At 37.0% G+C, this 17974-nt stretch overlaps 1 protein-coding gene across 1 annotated transcript in view; it reads right to left on the reverse strand.

The window, feature by feature from the left end:
* LOC139731903 (ceramide transfer protein-like) overlaps positions 1–17974 on the reverse strand; it is an 86505-nt gene that overhangs the window by 63890 nt on the left and 4641 nt on the right. Inside the window, exons 4-5 of the mRNA XM_071642777.1 lie at positions 11620–11733; positions 1044–1198 (exon numbers count right to left, since the gene is read on the reverse strand). Coding sequence (XP_071498878.1) covers positions 1044–1198; positions 11620–11733 — 269 coding nt within the window. The remainder of the gene's footprint in view (positions 1–1043; positions 1199–11619; positions 11734–17974) is intronic.

A 17974-nucleotide genomic window follows, 5' to 3' on the forward strand; every position in this document is an offset into this window, starting at 1 on the left:
TGAGGAACAAAACAAAACAAAACATATAAATAAAAACAGAAATAATCACTAATGAAAAAGCTATTTAATTGTCCCCAATCATTCCATCAGAATACAACAAACAAACCAACAAACCCCAAAACAGGATGTCAATACAGTCATTTGTAATGCTGAATTTCAGTGACAGTATAATACAGGTTTCACTCTGACTCTGTGGATGCACATGATGGGGGCCTACCATGGAAGCCTGTCATTATGAGGTAGTTTGTTGATACAGTACACTTTGGACGTGGTGGCTCGAGCATTCGTCTCCCACTGAATCAGAGATTCCGGATTAGTGCAAATCCCCCACTGACAACGGATTATTCCTCAATATGGGATAGATACATACAGCCCCAACCACAGACCACAGAAGCCCAACAACAAGTCGAGCAGAGAGTCACCTCGGTTGTTAATCGATAGTAAAGTTTATGATTACTAGACTATCTTCATTTTCTCTCACCCCAAAGCAATTGCAAAAGATAAACGATAGCTATGAATCCTACTTATTATGTACACAGCATAATACTTCTTTTTTTATCTATACAATATGCATGCAAATAGAATTTATGCACTCACTGTCTAGGAAGGAAATCATCATTACATACAAAGATTGTAGCAAACATTTTACAAGGGACAATTGTTGTTGTCATTTTTTTCTGTCCATGAGTGCATTAATAATCCTCAGTGTTAAAAATGTTTAATTTTACCAAATTTAAAAGAAAAAAAGAAAGAAAAATATTTTTGTGTACAGTGATAGAGATCATGAATCATCACATAATTGTAAAGTGTATAATTTGACTCCAAATGTGACATCTAAATGCTGCACATAACCATATAGCTTGTTCGTTATTTATCTTTGTAATGAATGCAAGATATTGATGCATATCGAGGAAAACAATGTACAGTTTGGGCAGCAAGACAAGTTTCAAACAGAGGAGGAGCGGGGGGGGGGGGGGGGGGTGGAGGGGAGGGAAGATGGGGGGGAGGAGAGAAAAAGAATTTCAAAAACTTGGACTACTCACCCTCTCCAGTCTCTTCTGCCACTGCTCCTCCCTCTGTTTCATGAGGTCGATGCAGTGCGAGAGGGTCGTAAGTACGCCCTGCGTCGTCGCCTTGAAAGTGAACGCCTCCCCCCTGAAGTCAATCCCCATGTACTGGGGCACGAAGGAAGATTTGTCTGGTGTGTGAAAGATGCAGACAAAGACAGACAGGCAGAGAGAGAGAGAAAAAAAAAAAATAAAAGAAGGGTAAAATAATAGAAACAATTTTAAAATTCATGCATTGGATTAGAGCAGTAAGAAAATCTTGTGCAGTCACTTAAACACAAACCTGCGACAAGCAATAAGTGCAAAGATACATTTAAGATCTGCAGCTTTAAAATCTGCAGTAAGATTTTGGTCATTTTCTTAGACCCTCCCCACCCAAAAAGAAAGAAACAAAAATCATGACAGTATAGACAAAATCCAATGCTTCTAAACATTTTTTTAACAAGAAAACCTCTAAAAGAATATGTCAAGACAAGCAGAAGATTTTATAATGATAATGGTAACAATTACAGTAATATTGATAAGAAGAACTGCCAGCAGTATTTAGGATTATCATTTAATATTATGATGATCATGATGATGATTATTATTTTTATTAGCATTATTAGCATAATCATCCATTATTATAATTATTATCACCATCACCATCATTCTCATCAACCATTATTTGTGTAAATGAAAAGTAATACACAAATAGGCCTACAATTTGAATTCTTGTCAACGTGGAGAGAGATCTCCTTGCTCTCCACCAAAGAGTCAGACATCCTACAATGTACTTGTTTTTCATCACATTTTGCGTGCTAACCACTGGACATTCCCATTGTTGAAACGAAAGAGTTTCTTATACTACTTAGGAGTAATTTCTTGTAGATTTATACCACTCCTGCACAAGTTTGGTCTTTCTTTTATGGATATGAAAATGATACTTACAGTAAAAGGAAATGTCCCAGTTAAACAAAAACTCAAGCTCATTTAACAGAGCTTGGAAAATCATAAGCAATTGCTAGCAAGAACAAACAAAAAGTACATATGCATACGTTTTTAAGCAAATGCTTGGTCTCTAAGCAATTGCTTGCGGGCAGCAAGCAATTGATTGCGCTTGCTAGCAAAAGCTTTTGCTTGCAAGCAATTGCTTGTTTTTATGCATACCGATTCAAGTATAGAGGCTAGCACAAGCAATTGCTAGCTTTTATGCATCCGGCCCAATGCCGCCAAAGGTATTTGCTTTTTTTTTTTAATGAGTCTCTGAAAGACATGGGAAAGTTCCGCAAAAATAATGGACTTCTACTGTAAGAGTGATTACATCTTATGTCAACTGCAGTTACAAATGAACACTGAAAAAAAAAATCCTTCCCCTTATTAAGTTAAAGGGATGGTACAGTTTTAGTTGAGATGGAACTTGAGGTTTCCAATCTATTTTGATGATTATTTCTGGAGATGAGAAATCTCCTATGAAATATGAAAAAGCACATCATTCTATTAAAGAGGAATTCAGTTTATTTGATGAAAATTGGTTTTGACCTGGCTGAGGTATCCAGTACAAAGGGGTCCTATTTATAAAAGGTGGGACCCACCTTTTATTAGGATCACTTTGTTTTACTTTGTTTTTGGATATGTTCATCAAATAAACTTTGATGAATTCCTCCTACAATTGTATGCTCTTTAACATTTCATACAGTGGTTTACAAGTATCTCGCAAAAAGTGTAAGGCTGAATTCTCACCACGACCAATACTATATCATCCCTTTAAGCCACTTCAAATGATGTTCATGCTGAATGTGTAAGGAATGGAATGCATTGCTGACCCACAGTCAGCAACTACACTTTGTAACACATATCAAAACTTCAGAGTTACGTTGAGGGAAGTTTAAAAATCATATAATCTGATTGCAAAAAGAAAAAAAAAGGAGAATTATAATATAGAAAACTTTAATTCAAACAGCAGTCTATTCTCACTGCCAGTCACATGCTGTGTGAAACTTACAACAGGATGTTTAAACAATGGATAAAAAAGGGGAATATACGCCAAGGAACCGGAGGTGCAGCTTTGTGAAAATCAATGCTGAAACTTCATAGCAAAACCGCGGCAGCTCTTCCTGAAATGCCCTACCCTCCTTTCCCCAAATGTCATGCTGCTATCGCTTTCATACAATTTATGTAGCACAGGACTTGGCAACGACCACAAAACATCATCAAGGTCATGAGCAGGACCTTTTTGTTTTCCTGTCCATTACCTGAGCAAACATAGTATCAGACTTGCAAGTGCCATCGGTAAAAGGAATGCACATACAGGTAAATCAAAATGTGTTCATACAAAATGATGTTTATTTAAGCCCTATATGTTTGAGACCCATGACATTTGGAAAAAAAAAAATCAGTTCTGCAGCTAGACCAAACCATGTCTACATGCCTTCCCTGTATAAAAAAATGTCCAACTCCAAGAACAATTGTGATACACAAATGTGAAAGTTTTTGTTGTTGTTGTTTTTTTGTTTTGTTTTGTTTTGTGTTTGTTTGTTTGTTTGTTTGTTTTTGGCAATCAAACAACATCAAGAGAAAGCTTCAAGATAGCAGCATGAAGATTTGACAAGAATGAACCAAGAATGTGCTGGCAAAATGATGCAGTGAAAGCTAAAATCCATGATGGAAATTTACGCAGTGGATAAGGGACATCAACGTATTAAAATAAATTACGTTGACATTGGCAAATGTTGTTACTGCATACCGCACGTTTCATAGGAAGTTGTAAACTCTTGCAAAAACCATATCAGCGCCAAATTAGAAAGCTTCATATTAGTAGCTGTTTAGGCCAAGTAAACATCCACCAGGGAGGTGCTAGAGAAGGAGAGACAACTACTGCTCTCCTTTGAAGTCATGCGCGACACCGCCGAGAAGCTACAACATTGTATGTGCTTATCTACAGGTGGAAACCAGGTGCTTTGACAACAGAGAGCATCAATAATCGGGACTAGCGCTCTCACATCTATTTTAGAAATACTTGCCCCTACTGCAATTCGCTCTCTCTTTCAATGTGATGGCAACAATGAATTTGTGTACCTTGAATTGGAGCAGCGAACCAAAATGCAGTGTAAAACTGACAATTTTGATTGCAAATAGCTTAAACGCACGCTGGAACACGCTCTAGCGGAGTACTTTATTTGAAAGATCAAAATATCCCAGATTAAAAGATAGAAAACTAAGATGCGGAAATGTGCGCATTATAGAAAAGTATTAGGTTTTTAAGAGGGCCTAATCTTCATTTTATTTCGATTTGCGCATTACGAAGAAACTAGAAATACATGTTTAGAATATTGAATTCTTTCCTAAACTATTCTAAATCAATTCGAGTATTTCATTTAAAATTTTATGGTGAAATAAAGCTTGTAATTCAACGAAAGGTGAAATGCGTTCTTCGTCTCCGAACTTCGTCTTGCAACTAGAGCGGTGCTGAGCATGACTTAAAAGCGTAGTGGAATGCTAGACATCCCATTGTCACGCCTTACAATGTAAACCCAAACATGTGTTTGCATGAATTATGAAGAGTTGCCACCCCATCTCTGTAACACCTCCCTGCATCCACTCAGTCAATGTGTGAAGAATCTCTGGTTGCTGTTCATCATTCTCAGCTTATAAATTGACGTAAATTTTTATTCATCCAGGTAGTATGATAAAAGCGTGTAAAATATGTTCGACTGGACTTGCACTGTACTTGTGAAAATCACAGAGAAAACAGTTTTGTGACTCGTCCGAGTCACTTCTTCAGCTCTGTCTGGCTGGCGAGCATTCACTTATGATGGGTAAATAGGCAATGTTAACTGCCAGACACAGCTGAAGAAGTGACTCGGACGAGTCACGAAACTGTTCTCTCTGTGATTTTCATGAGTAAAGTCCAGTCAAACAGATTTATTTTACATGCATTTATTCTCAGTTTATGTTTGGCCACACTGTAGCCATCTGCTTGTTAAAGGTACAGTTTACCTTTGGGAACCGAGATTTTACAAATGCTCACATTTGATGCACAGTGTAGGTCAGTTGCATCACAAATCATTCTATCATATACATGTAAGAATCAAAAAAAAAATAAGACCTGAAATATAATGAGATATCACTGTGTTTCTCATTAAACCATAACTGTAGACAGTTTAGTCTAGAAAGAATTTTATTATGAACTATTGTGAACTATTGTTCACATTTTGCATACTTAACAATACTTAACATTGACTATACTGATTAACTTTTTAACTGGTTGTTTCTATCCCTAACTCACATTTTAGAACTATTTTGAAGCACAAAAGCTGGGTTTTTTGGTTCATGTGCAAATGGTAAATAATGCCTTTAAGTGAAACTTCTTTATGTTCCAGACACATTGCCGTCAGCTCAAGACCATTCAGTCCTATACATTTTTTATAGCACAAGATTGAATTCTAAGATGTGTGTTGTAAACCAATGACATTGTTCCCAGCTCTCTCCCCCAGCTCCCTCCCCCCACAGAAAAAAGAAAAAAAAAAGAGAAAAAAGAAAAACTAGTCATACAAACTCATCATAAAATTGGATGAGATTAGGAGTTCCTCTATTATTTAGATAACTGATAAAATAATCACAAAACTGAAGTAAAAAACATAACAAAAACAGAGTTACATACTTCTTTGATTTAATGTGTCTACTGTACAAATAGTGAACATTGTCTTTAAACATGATAAGTTCCGGAGCTGTTGTTTTGAATCATGACAGTGTACTTGTACCTGGGTTTGGCAAGTCTGCATAAATCTAAACAGCTTGAAAACCACACCCATAATACATAAATTCCATAGGGTTTTACCTGGAAAAATTCCAAGTCACAACTCAGTGTAGTTTTACCCCTGAATATTTTGGTCTACAGACAGGTATTGCTTTTGGACAACAAGTCTGCATCCATGAGTAAAATATGCAGAGGATGTATGCTGTACCACATACATGTACAATACATGTGTCCTACCAGCAGAAGTACTATGTACAACGTCAATTTAAAATATTGTGATATTGCATGTGCATGCACTGCTTTTGCAAAATGGGGGGGGGGGGGGGGGGCAGAGCTGCACAATTTTGAACAGGAAAACTGCAATGGAAGTTTCAGCTGGTACAGTTTTATAGAATGCAGGTGACTGAAACAGTTCCACATATTCTGTGGCTCCAAAACAGAAATGATTACTGGCAAACTACAACATGAACATTTTGTGCCAAGTTTGGTAGAGAAAAGAAAGGAGAGAAAAACTTTGACTGTTTTCTGAGATCATATCACATCTCAACACAAATCTCACAGTGAAAAACAACATTAGAGTAGAAGGCAAGGTCAGAACTGTACCAAGCCAATGAAATGAATGAGAAAAAATTCCACAAAATTTTGTGTTTTATGAAAAGTGCATCCTTTCACCTGTTACTGACAAACCGTAGTTGTATGTTGAGGGGACTATTCCTCCTGCCTTCTGAAAGAGGTCATCAGGCAAATGATTTTTCATTATGCTAGAAAAAAGGCAATATGTTGAATTCTCTTCTTATTTTCCTTACATCGTTGTCCATGAGTGACATCACAAATTGTTGTAGTCTTTTTAGCCGTGATGGTCACACCAAAACTTTAAAAGAATTCAAAATTTGAATGGATTGTTCAATTTTCCTCACATTTCACTGATGTGTTCTATTAATATTTCCGCAGTCACTCAATCCACATCCATATTTTTGGGGTTTCATTCCCCTTTAACTGTTGAGGACGGGTTGATTCTGCTACAACACACATTTCCCATACAAGGTTGTAGACCTCTTCCCCGAGTATACTCAGGACCCGACCTCAAGGGGTTAAGCTTGCTGCAATGTGCACATTCATGAGCAACACTCATAGATGGAGTCAGTAGACATTGACCTCTCTGATAGGGCATGTGATATCATTGATGAATATAATATCATATGACCAATGAAATTCAATAGACTGTGTTAGATACCGAGGTGATTGCATCTCCAGGACGGGTGAAAACAAAACACATGCACCGGAACTTTTCTATAAAACAAATAATGAACATTTTTCTGAGTGCATTGTACACTAGTGCAAAAATGCACTTGACATGTTGGGTCTCCTCTGTCTCACATCAATGGTAAATGCTCTGCACATTTATACACTGCATCATCTAAATACACCAACAACCGTGTATCATTTGTATAAATATGATGGATGATTTCAGGGCATTCCCAGATGGCTTGCGAAAAAGACTGTCAGTACAGGATATCTATAACACTAGCAAATAATTCCTCCACAAACATGACTGATATATAGTGTCGCTTTTATGCACGAGAAAGAAAAAAAAAACTTTTCCTTACCAGATCACTGTTTTAACTTTTTCTCAGATATTATACCACGTCAAAAACTAGGAGAATTTTGACGTTTCATGTCGAAGGAAAGTTGCTTGCTGTTTCCTCTTTTTTAACTTCTCAATATAAATTTGTAACATGAAAACATGGGGAATCTCTTTTTTTTGTGTGTTCCTCTTGCTTTGCTAGTTTAATCGTGATGTGTTAATATTTGTTGTTGTTGTTGTAGGGAGGTCATTTCTCCTCTTTTGTTCTGAGATGTTGATTGAGAGTTTCAATATCAAACTGTATCCCATAAACACTTCACCATCTAGTCCCAAATAGCTTCACATGAAGTTTTCGTAAATAAAAGTTCTACAAGCCCCACCCTCCCCTTTTTGTTTGTTTGTTTGTTTTGTTTTGTTTTGTTTTTGTTTTTGTTTTTGTTTTTTTGTTTGTTTTTTTTTGCTGTTGTTAGACTGGCATTACTTCTACATTCATTCAAAGGGTGATGACTCCATATGATCCATAAGGGCAAACACATGCTAGTATTAGCCCAGAAAATCACAGGTCAAGTGGTCAGATTTTATGATGCATGTACAGAGGGATTCTACAATACACATATGCCATAGTGTACAAAGCACTAACATGTTACTGGAGGATAAGTTCCTGCTACAGAAGATATCGTGGACAGGGAAAACTTCTGGACGGACACTTCAGCTCTCCACTCAGATTTCATCTTGTTCTCAGTGCAATTCTGCATCATGTTCAAGTTGCCTTTAACCCATTGAGGAGAGGCTGATTTTGCTATTTACAGCTGTAACACACATTTCCCATTGATGCTTGAAGAAGAGATCATAGAAATCTGAAGCTCCCTATTAACCTAGCAACAAAGACTTTCTGGGAAACAATTCGAAGTTGCTACAAATGTAACTTGTCAACCAAAATTTATTGGTTTTTTTTAATTTTTTTTTGTTCAAACCTAAACCACAGAAGTGTAATGTGATATTACATTATAATGAAGTATCGACTCCTAACATTACTACACTGTACTTCCCCAAACTGTGTGAAAGTTTAACATTTCCACAGCCTTCTTACTCAAGGTCCAATTGCTTTTTAACATTTTAATTTACTGCCAGTATTTCACAGTGTTGAACAACCATATCTTTCATTTGATCATATATCATTGTTTATTTTGGTATAGAATTACATTGTACCAACGCAATCAAATCACTACACATTACAATGTATAGTGATTCTGAACTTGGCAGCACATTTTAGAATATCAAAGTTCACGTTTATGTCTTCATTTGACAAATTGTTGTTTCCTCCTTCTTCCTCTTCTTCTTCTTCTTCTTCTTCTTTTAGTTTGTGCGTATTTAAGCAATTGCACAAATTTTCATCTCATCCTTCTCCAGTGTAATGTAATGACAATATCATAGTTTCTGAAGAAAAAAGACCCCAAGAATTGCTGGGTTAATATGAATGATGGACTCTACATGTGGGTATTTTGATAATAGTGCCACCAATATCCATTTTGTACCTAGACACACTCATGTGACACTATTGTATATATATGACACATCACTCATCAGATAAAATTAATATTTACGATGTATTGACACTTTTAATGTGATAATCATTTGAGCATACTGCCAAGTAGTAGTATACACAAGTGTACAGAGTTGTGATACTAATTTATAGCCTCTGCGTTCATGATGTACCTCAATCAAACCTTTGTTGCCAAGAGGAAAAGAAATATCTTTTGACTTGCATGATTGGCTTAGACCTCAGAAAGGCAAGTTATTCTGAGCAAAACAATTTTGCAGGCACCCATGACCTGGGGGTACTTGAATTTCTGGAAGCACAACATGCACCAGTATTACACTCTGCTCATACCAATTGTACATTGGCAAAGCTAGCATTGCTATGTACAGATATGTAAGATACATGTGTACATCTACTTTTGGATGAGCCAAGCACTTTACAGATCTACAGCCATACTACAGTGGGTAAGATTTTAAGGATAATGTGTGGTAGATAAATTGTATGTAATACTGTTAGTACATTTAGGTACATTGTACATACAAGTACACTGTGTTACTACATATGGCTGACTCATGTTCTACAAATGTTGTAGTGATCAACAGGAAATTTAACAAAGCTGACACCACAGTGTCTTGCTTCAGGTCATATTTACACAAACATAAAAGTGTGGTATCAACACACAAACACACTTCCTTCTCTACTGAGTGTGTGTATTTGTGTTTGTGTGCATACACTGTACACACACTCTGCTTGTGCCATGTGTATCAGCGGTCAATATTGACAGTGTCACTGCAGATTATTGAATACTGAAGCTCTTTCAATAACAAAGGATTAACTCAAGCCTTCCACACTGAGGTCTTGAAAGAGGGGATTAATGATTGACAGAAAAAGCCAATCCACACTGGGATATCCCTTGATAGACTTCATACCAACCACTTGGACCACATACCTTTTGTTTTCCAAAGAGAGAGAGAGAGAGGAGGCACTTTAAAGTTGAACACTGTATAAAGATGTTGCTGGTGTTACAGGGCACACATACATGTATAATGTCCACAAGATGTTCGTTGCAGTTCTTTTTTCTCTTTGTTTGGTTTTCTTTCGTTTTTTGTTTTTTGTTTTAACCAACATTGCCCAAACCTATTGAATGTAACCCTTCTATGAGAAGACCAAAAGTTGTGTACATTTCTATAATCTGGAACGAAAAGTAATGAGGTGTACAATACTGTATAGATGCTGTCATTTTCGTGTATACACTGTAGATGCTGTTATTTTCGTGTACAGATATTTTTGCGCGATTTTTTTTCTTCGAATTGACACAGAGGCCTTCATAAGCGCATTATAACCTTTAATAGTGCATGGTGACATTTTTGTATGTTGTTAAATTTGCGGTCCAACTGAGATTCACGAAATTCGCGAAAATTAAATCCTCGTAAAAATAAATCCTTATACAGTGAGTAGCTTACTCCCAAATTCTGATGTTAAACTCAAATTAAATCAGTCCCACACATTGTATTAGACATCTGTTGATCAGAACAGCCATAATTGCTCAATTATATACAAAATCAACAATTTACATGGTCTGCCAAAATGGTACACCTGTCTTAATTCAAGTTTATACAGTGTATACACTGTAATGCACAAATGAAAGCCTGAGGCTGGAAAAATGAGGGGAATAGGTCAAAAATATCTTGTCTTCTTCTTTTTTTTTTCACTGTCATTTGCCTCTATCATAACTGCAAAAGTGCAAGAAGAAAAGGATGGCACATTGATATTTTAAGAGTACAGTGTATACCACTAAACTCCTAATCCTGCAGCCCTTCACCCCAAGGGAAAAACTCCCTTAAAAGTATCAATACAGCAAAACTGATTATTTGATAGCAATATCCATTGAATAGGTGATATACACTTATCATTTACATACACAAACAGACAACAGTTGCGCACAAAAATACTTGATAAATTCTGTAAATGCCATCAATTTTTTCTTGATTTCCTCCTAACAGAAACCATAGCCTCACTAAAGACATTTCCTTGGCTTGTGTTTTTAAAGCAGAAACAGGTATAGTAAAACAAAAGTCTACCTCAGCCTGTACATCTCCTTAACCCATTTTAGGACAAGCTGACTTTGCTATAACATGCATTTCTCATAGACACCTGCCCGCGTGCACTCAGTACTAGCATTCAACAGGTTAAAAACTACTAGCCTGTTTTTCTAGCAAGGGAGGTGAATTGTAGTCGCTGTAACAGGATCAAAACTCTACTTTATGTTTTACAGGAAGTGAATATTTCTCTGTCCGAGACTTCACCACTCTAATCATAGCCATGATTATCATTATAAACATTCTGCATAATTGGCCTGTGTCCAAACTAAAGGTAAACTGGAGAAAAATTGCACTAATTAGTAAATTCATACAATCTAAAGTATTCTGAAAGCGAGAGGACAGATAGCGAGAAAGTGAAAGTTTCTATGTTGGAGTGTTTCCACTATTGACAGATAACAGCACAACTAATAAAGTATGTACCTGGTGTACTCAAACAAAAATGGGTTAATCTGAGTGAGAAATAAGACCTGTGCTTTGCTGTTCAATGAGAACAACATTGTGCATGATGTCAATGGTACAGTATATCACAGCACTGGCCCTGAGATGGTTAAAGGAGACCCAGATTTTAATAGACATTAAAGACAAACCTTTGTCTTTCGGGCTGGTTGGACCGTTCTCCAGGAATGTGTGCCCAGTGTGGTGATGGTTTACCCTTGGAGTCACAGTGTCGTTGTCGTCATCATCTTCAGAGTTTTCTCCATCTGCATTGCAAGGCATGGCAAAACAAAATAGGCTATAAGAACAAAATTCCTGAAAGAGAACACATACAACAGTGTTGCAGGCCAGGTCTATTCCAATATGTATGACTAAACCATGTAGCATCCCCCACAACTGAAATTAACCTTGCAGCTGACATCATTTACCCAATTAGGCTGAGAATCATTTTAGTGTAAAATATCAAGCAAAATTATTGCAGCAGGATTCTAGCAAGCACATCACTTCCATTGATGTAATATTTTGTTATATTACACTTAATGTTGTTATCTCTCACTTTCATGATGCCAACCTTGTGTATGTTCACTTTAAACGAATTATCCCTGAATGTTGTACATTCCAAAACATTCAGTATAAACCTTTTCATTTTATACACAATCTCACACAGTGTATTTGGAAGCCATATTGTAAAGGTACTAGCATTACAAACGAATTGTACAAATTTTACACAAACTTCTTTCATACTGATTATTAATATTTTCCTTTTGGTGACAACATTTGAAGCCTGCCTGTGGGAAACAGAACTACCTGACAGAATTTTCAAGTGGTTAGGAAAGTAGACCTTAACAGAAGCACAATTGAAATAATGAGCGTATGACAGGGAATCTAGAACAGGCATAATTAGCATACAATGCATACACACACTACCACCTACGTTGTACCCACAACAGCTACAAATCACCCAAACTAATTGTTTGTAAGCTACCACAAGATACGCTTTGTCTCTTATCCCATGTCCTGTAAACCGCAAAAATGCTCCAACCTCAAAGGCGTACACCTCAGTCTGTAAATGTTGGACAGTATGGTGTTTGGCTGAAAATCCTCTGCAATTTGACATGGGATACCTTGGGTTTGGCTATGTTGTACTTGGTCACATGTGACACAGAGATTGCAATCATACATCATCATCATCACCATCTCGGCATCGATTTGAGCTCCTCGCACTGGATCATCTCAACACCCCCATCCAGCCATCAGGTGTCAAACACAATTATGAGGGGCGAGAAAATACACCCCTACCGGCATCCATCATGAGCAAGCAAGCAATCATTGGTTGGTGATTGATATGCCTGATACTGGCGTGACTTCGCATACAAATTGTGTGATTTGCTGCATGCATTGCAGATTCTTAGAAATAGTTAAACATACATGTACACTTGTACATATAACTTTTTGCACATTGGCACAAAATGGAACAATATACCAACACACACACTTTTGTCCTTTCTATATATATACACATTGTATACTTTTTTGGCTATCTTTTTTTTAAACACTTACTGGTAACTCATCTTAAAACCCACTATCTACACTTTGTAAGATGCACACAGTGCTATGTCTAACTGTACACTGTACATATACTGGCAGAAGTGCAGTATTACGAATATGTTCATGTACTACAGGTTGTATGATCTTGAAGATTTTGGGACCACACACAAAGGATTGCAACTTTATTTAAAAAAAAAATATTAATGAAAAAGAACCCAAACTCAGAAAATACTGTATCACAATGTTCTTGGTTATAGATTTTTAAATCAACAAAATGTTATCATATCATGAAAAGGTTGATGTCTATATAGTCCACAAAGCTAGCAAGGTGAAAGTACACTTACAGGTTGTACGTGTACAACTTACTGTACGTAACCTATATAGATTCATATACGTGTATACGTTGACAAATTTATATTTCATAATCATATGTTCAATATTTTGTAACACTGTAGCCTTTAATAGTGGCAAAGGTCAGTTCAAACTGTCACTGTAGTCTAAAAATGAACAAATGAACGCCATTCGTGTTACATCTCAAAACAGGTGAATAGTAAGAGTAAAGGTCTCTTTATAGTCCAGGCTAGGCTCCATAGAAAGTGCACCTAACCTTGTTTTTTGATATATACAATGTTTTTTGATGGTTTCTTGTCAATACGAGGGTGCTGATTCCAAATCCGATTGATGCCACTCGCGTAACCTTGAGCATTTTCGGCAAAACGCAAAAATCCAAAATGGCCGCCAGATATGCTAATTTGGCCATGATAATCCCAGTTATGTCAATTTTATGACAAATTATTCCATCAAATTTTATAATTTTTTTTTCCTAGAGTAATTCTACTTGCACATGCAAGAAACTTTTCATTTGAAGAGGTACATTTAGTATTTTAAGCTTATTTTCAATTCAAAATGGCCGCCACTCCTATACTCATGTACTATATGAATGGCAAAAAATACATGTATGCATAGAAATAGAAGACAAATTTTCAGTCACATACCTACGCTTTTGCCAAGTTTTGCATGTGCAATGCAAATCTGATGAGTGCCACTACCAAAACAAGCAAACAAACAAGCAAACAAACAGAAGTTTATTGTTTTTAGGCTTATTGTTATTCTTTTTAATACAAAACTTCAAAATGGATGCCACTCATATACCCCTGCACAATATGAACGGCAGAGCGTGTGAAATAAACAAATTTTCTTTTTTTTTTTCCTGTCACTCAGGTACACTGTTTACCAATTTGTGTGCTGATTGTAAATCAGAAGGTTGTTAATAACAAAGGCTGCTTTATTTTTTGATGCAAACATCCAAATTTGCTACCTCAATCTGAATTTTTCTCTGGGTATTTGGAAAAATCCACCAAAACTTGAATTGACGCCAACATCAAGATCGTTTATCAGGAATTATTAGATATGAACATTTGATACTTACATACTTGCCTTGAGATGTTCAACATCAAAATATTCATTCTGATTTACTGAATTAAAAGGCTGAATCCTAGATGATGACACAAATGAAATTTCCAATTAACTGTCCTGTTCTACATTATCTAAAAGCGATATTATACAAACTTTTCAGTCCCCTCATCCAAGAAAGAACATAAGGCAGGGGAAAGTGGAAAAAGGGACCACCTCACTTCCTGAACAGTGTATTGTCAAATCTCTGAAATGAAAACAATGCCCCAAAGTTTTAATGTTAACCCAGATGAATTATATATGGTAGATGCATTTTACCACCGTTTTTTTTTTCGGAGTGAATGTGTTTGAGTATAGGCCTATGATGTCGAGGGAGACTCTGAGATCTGTACAGTGCTGCCTCATTCTGAAAGCATTGTTATAACAACTTCACACTGCTTGTCTTTAATCTTCAGCATTTGCAGATTCAGGATTGCTCTCGGTAACCAGAGCAGCTGTGTTAGGACTCTGAATGATGGCCTCCTTAATGGTGGCTGTAAACTAACTCCACTAGAGGTCTTTTTAACATATATGTGGTGACATACATTCACTTCACGGAGGAAGTTTGCAGATGATCTTGCCTTTACGTCTCATAGAAAGTCCTTGGATGACATGAGCCGAGTACTGGCCCATCTCAAGACAATAGTGGAGTACTTCATCTTCTGGAGACTTTGCCCCAACCTTTATTAAATTATCACCAGACCCATGCCTTCCATCTTAGTAACCATCTTGCCAACGCTATGTTCAAGGTAGCCCTCTGTGGCAAGCCTTCCAAGCATAGGCTAAGGAAGTCCACCCTCCTTCACTGGCACTCGATCACTCTCCCTCAAACTGGAAGGAAAGGATGGCAAGTGTCACCAGTGCCGTCAACGCATACCCTGACCTTCCAAACACGATAGCATGGGGGGGGGGGGGGGGGGGGGCATTTCATGAAGCGTTTTGTCTGACAAATTTGTCTGACAAATTTGCTCTCAGCCAATCAGATGCAAGGATTTAATAGCTTATTTATAGTTTGTCAAAAAGAAAAGATCTGACAAAACACTTCATGAAATGCCCCCTTGAACAACCTGCCATCAATGCGCCTGAAATCCCACAAGCCTAGACTTCCCTACTGTAACTTGAAAGCTTTGACCCCAAAACAGGTTGGTACAGATGCTGGTCTGATGTCATCTCTGATACCACCCAAGTTACCTACAACACTGTCTCTGGCCTGGCAACAAAGCCACAGGGCTTCAACGGGTGGTCATCAAGCAAGTCTTCATGTCTTCACCTTGTTTCTATAGCAAATAATCGCCCTCTGACCCAAGAGGAAATGCTGAACATCACCAGATGTGGTTGCAATTAAAACAATTGCAGGACTAATATGCATCTTTAGCCTGAGAATTCTGCAAATTTGGGGCTGATGTCGCCTGCTGCTAAACATACAATTAAAGGGTTCTTTAAAGACAATAAAAATGACAGTTTTAGTTTTAAGCCAAGACTGAATGAGATCATGATGTCAAAGTTTATTATCAACACCTGGGAACTGTGAGAGAACTGAAAGAGGTATCTCACATTGCTCCTTGGTTGATGTTTAATGAACAGTTTCTACGGTATTGCATTAGGACAGTTTCGTTTATGCTTTCAACAGATTTTGTTGTTTTAATTCAAGAAGAAAATCAGGTTTGCTCGATAATATCAAGGCGGCATTTCTAAATTAAATCATATCAAAGTGATGGAGGTTATGATCCATTTCGAACTCGCCTCAGGACTGCTCCCTCCCCCCCCCCCCCCCCCCCTCCCCCAACTGCTTGCTGGAAAAAAAAATCTACAATGTTTAGGGTTTTTAGTTGTGCCATTAATGTCCGATGTGTTTTTGTCTGCAACCATGTATCTCTGCACTTACTGTATAGGATTTTTCTGTACTTTGTTAATATGGTTTTAGGGGAATGCATAATACAAGCTTTGCTTTCTAGCTTCCCCTCCATTTTCAACATTATTTGATAAATACCATGTATCTAGGCTCCTTAATATATTGTGTTAGTATTACATTTTTATATTCGGCCGGCATGTAGAATATGATGGTATATTGATTCCTTGCGAGACGTTTAGTGAACTTATATTGTTGAGACTTTTGCAGAGACAAAATGAAATATATGAGAAATTGTGTTCAACATCTTAAGGTTTATGAATATTAAATGCTGATATATGTAGGCCCCCTATATATTGTAAGTGACACCCAACATATTGCACATGCAACACTTTATGATAGCGTAGGTACGGGACTGGAAATACAGAATTTCTTCTATATTTTCAGGCATATGTTTTGGCATTCATATACTACATAAGCATAGGAATGGCAGCCATTTTGAATAAAAAAAATTAGCTTTAAATGCTAAATGAACCTATATGAAGTGAAAATTCGCTTGCAAATGCAGATGGAGTAACTCCAGGAACAGAAATGTACAAAGTTTGGTGGAATAATTGGTCATATATAATGCACGTTATTGTGTTTATCATGGCCGAATTAGCATATCTGGCGGCCATTTTGGATTTTTGCATTTTGCCGAAAATGCTCAAGGTTACGCGAGTGGCATCAATCGGATTTGGAATCAGCACCCTCGAATTGACAAGAAACCATCAAAAAACATTGTATATATCAAAAAACAAGGTTGGGTGCCTTCTAGCCTGGACTATTACTCTTTCTTTTTGAGAGCAAAGCACAGGGAAAGGATAGAAAATAAAACAATTGGACTGTAGCAACTTGTTTCCCAAAAGTAAACAAACTGGCCATGAGAAATAATCAGTCTGCACGTATACATAAGTTGTATGTAGATATTCTTCAGTTAAAGGCATTTGAATGTACATAGTGCAGTCCTTTGTTATCAATGTGTATTCCTTGAACTTTATTTTATGGTACAGATCTAGATAACTGAATTTATCTCAAGGTTTAGCTCATCATGTCTGCAAACTTAACACGACACCTGACCTAGTGTGCACATTGCTTTGATTCTAGTTTCACTTGTTTTTCACTTCTTTATTAAGGTCTGTGTTATATTCATAAACACATAACTGGTACAACACAACATTTCCGGGGGAAAATACACTCATACAGGTTGTGTATGTACACGTACAATTGTAGGCACTTACTGTACACACTGCACTTAACTTGTCAGAAATGTTTACTGAAGCTGAACTAATATACTGAAGGATAATGCATTTTATTTTATCCACTGGAGGGTATGCACAACAACTCAAAATTCCAGTGTTTTGTGAGGTACAGTACATGTACATTGTACTGTACTGTCACATCGACTGTTGACTCAAATGTCTAATCACTGGCACCATGCTGTGTCTGTTTATAGTGAGAACATACAAACTGTACAAACTGGAGTTTTTAACTGCTTACAAAAACATGTATTATGACACTTTGTGAAAGTGATACATGCTTCATGTACAGGCGTACATATTTATGGCAGCCTAACACACATGTAGCATTATTGCTGCTTGTAATGCCTTCTGCTGGTA

Source organism: Diadema antillarum, unplaced genomic scaffold (assembly GCF_040938485.1).
Source record: "Diadema antillarum isolate AM-2024a unplaced genomic scaffold, OU_Dant_1.0 seq00000386_RagTag, whole genome shotgun sequence".
Taxonomy (NCBI): domain Eukaryota; kingdom Metazoa; phylum Echinodermata; class Echinoidea; order Diadematoida; family Diadematidae; genus Diadema; species Diadema antillarum.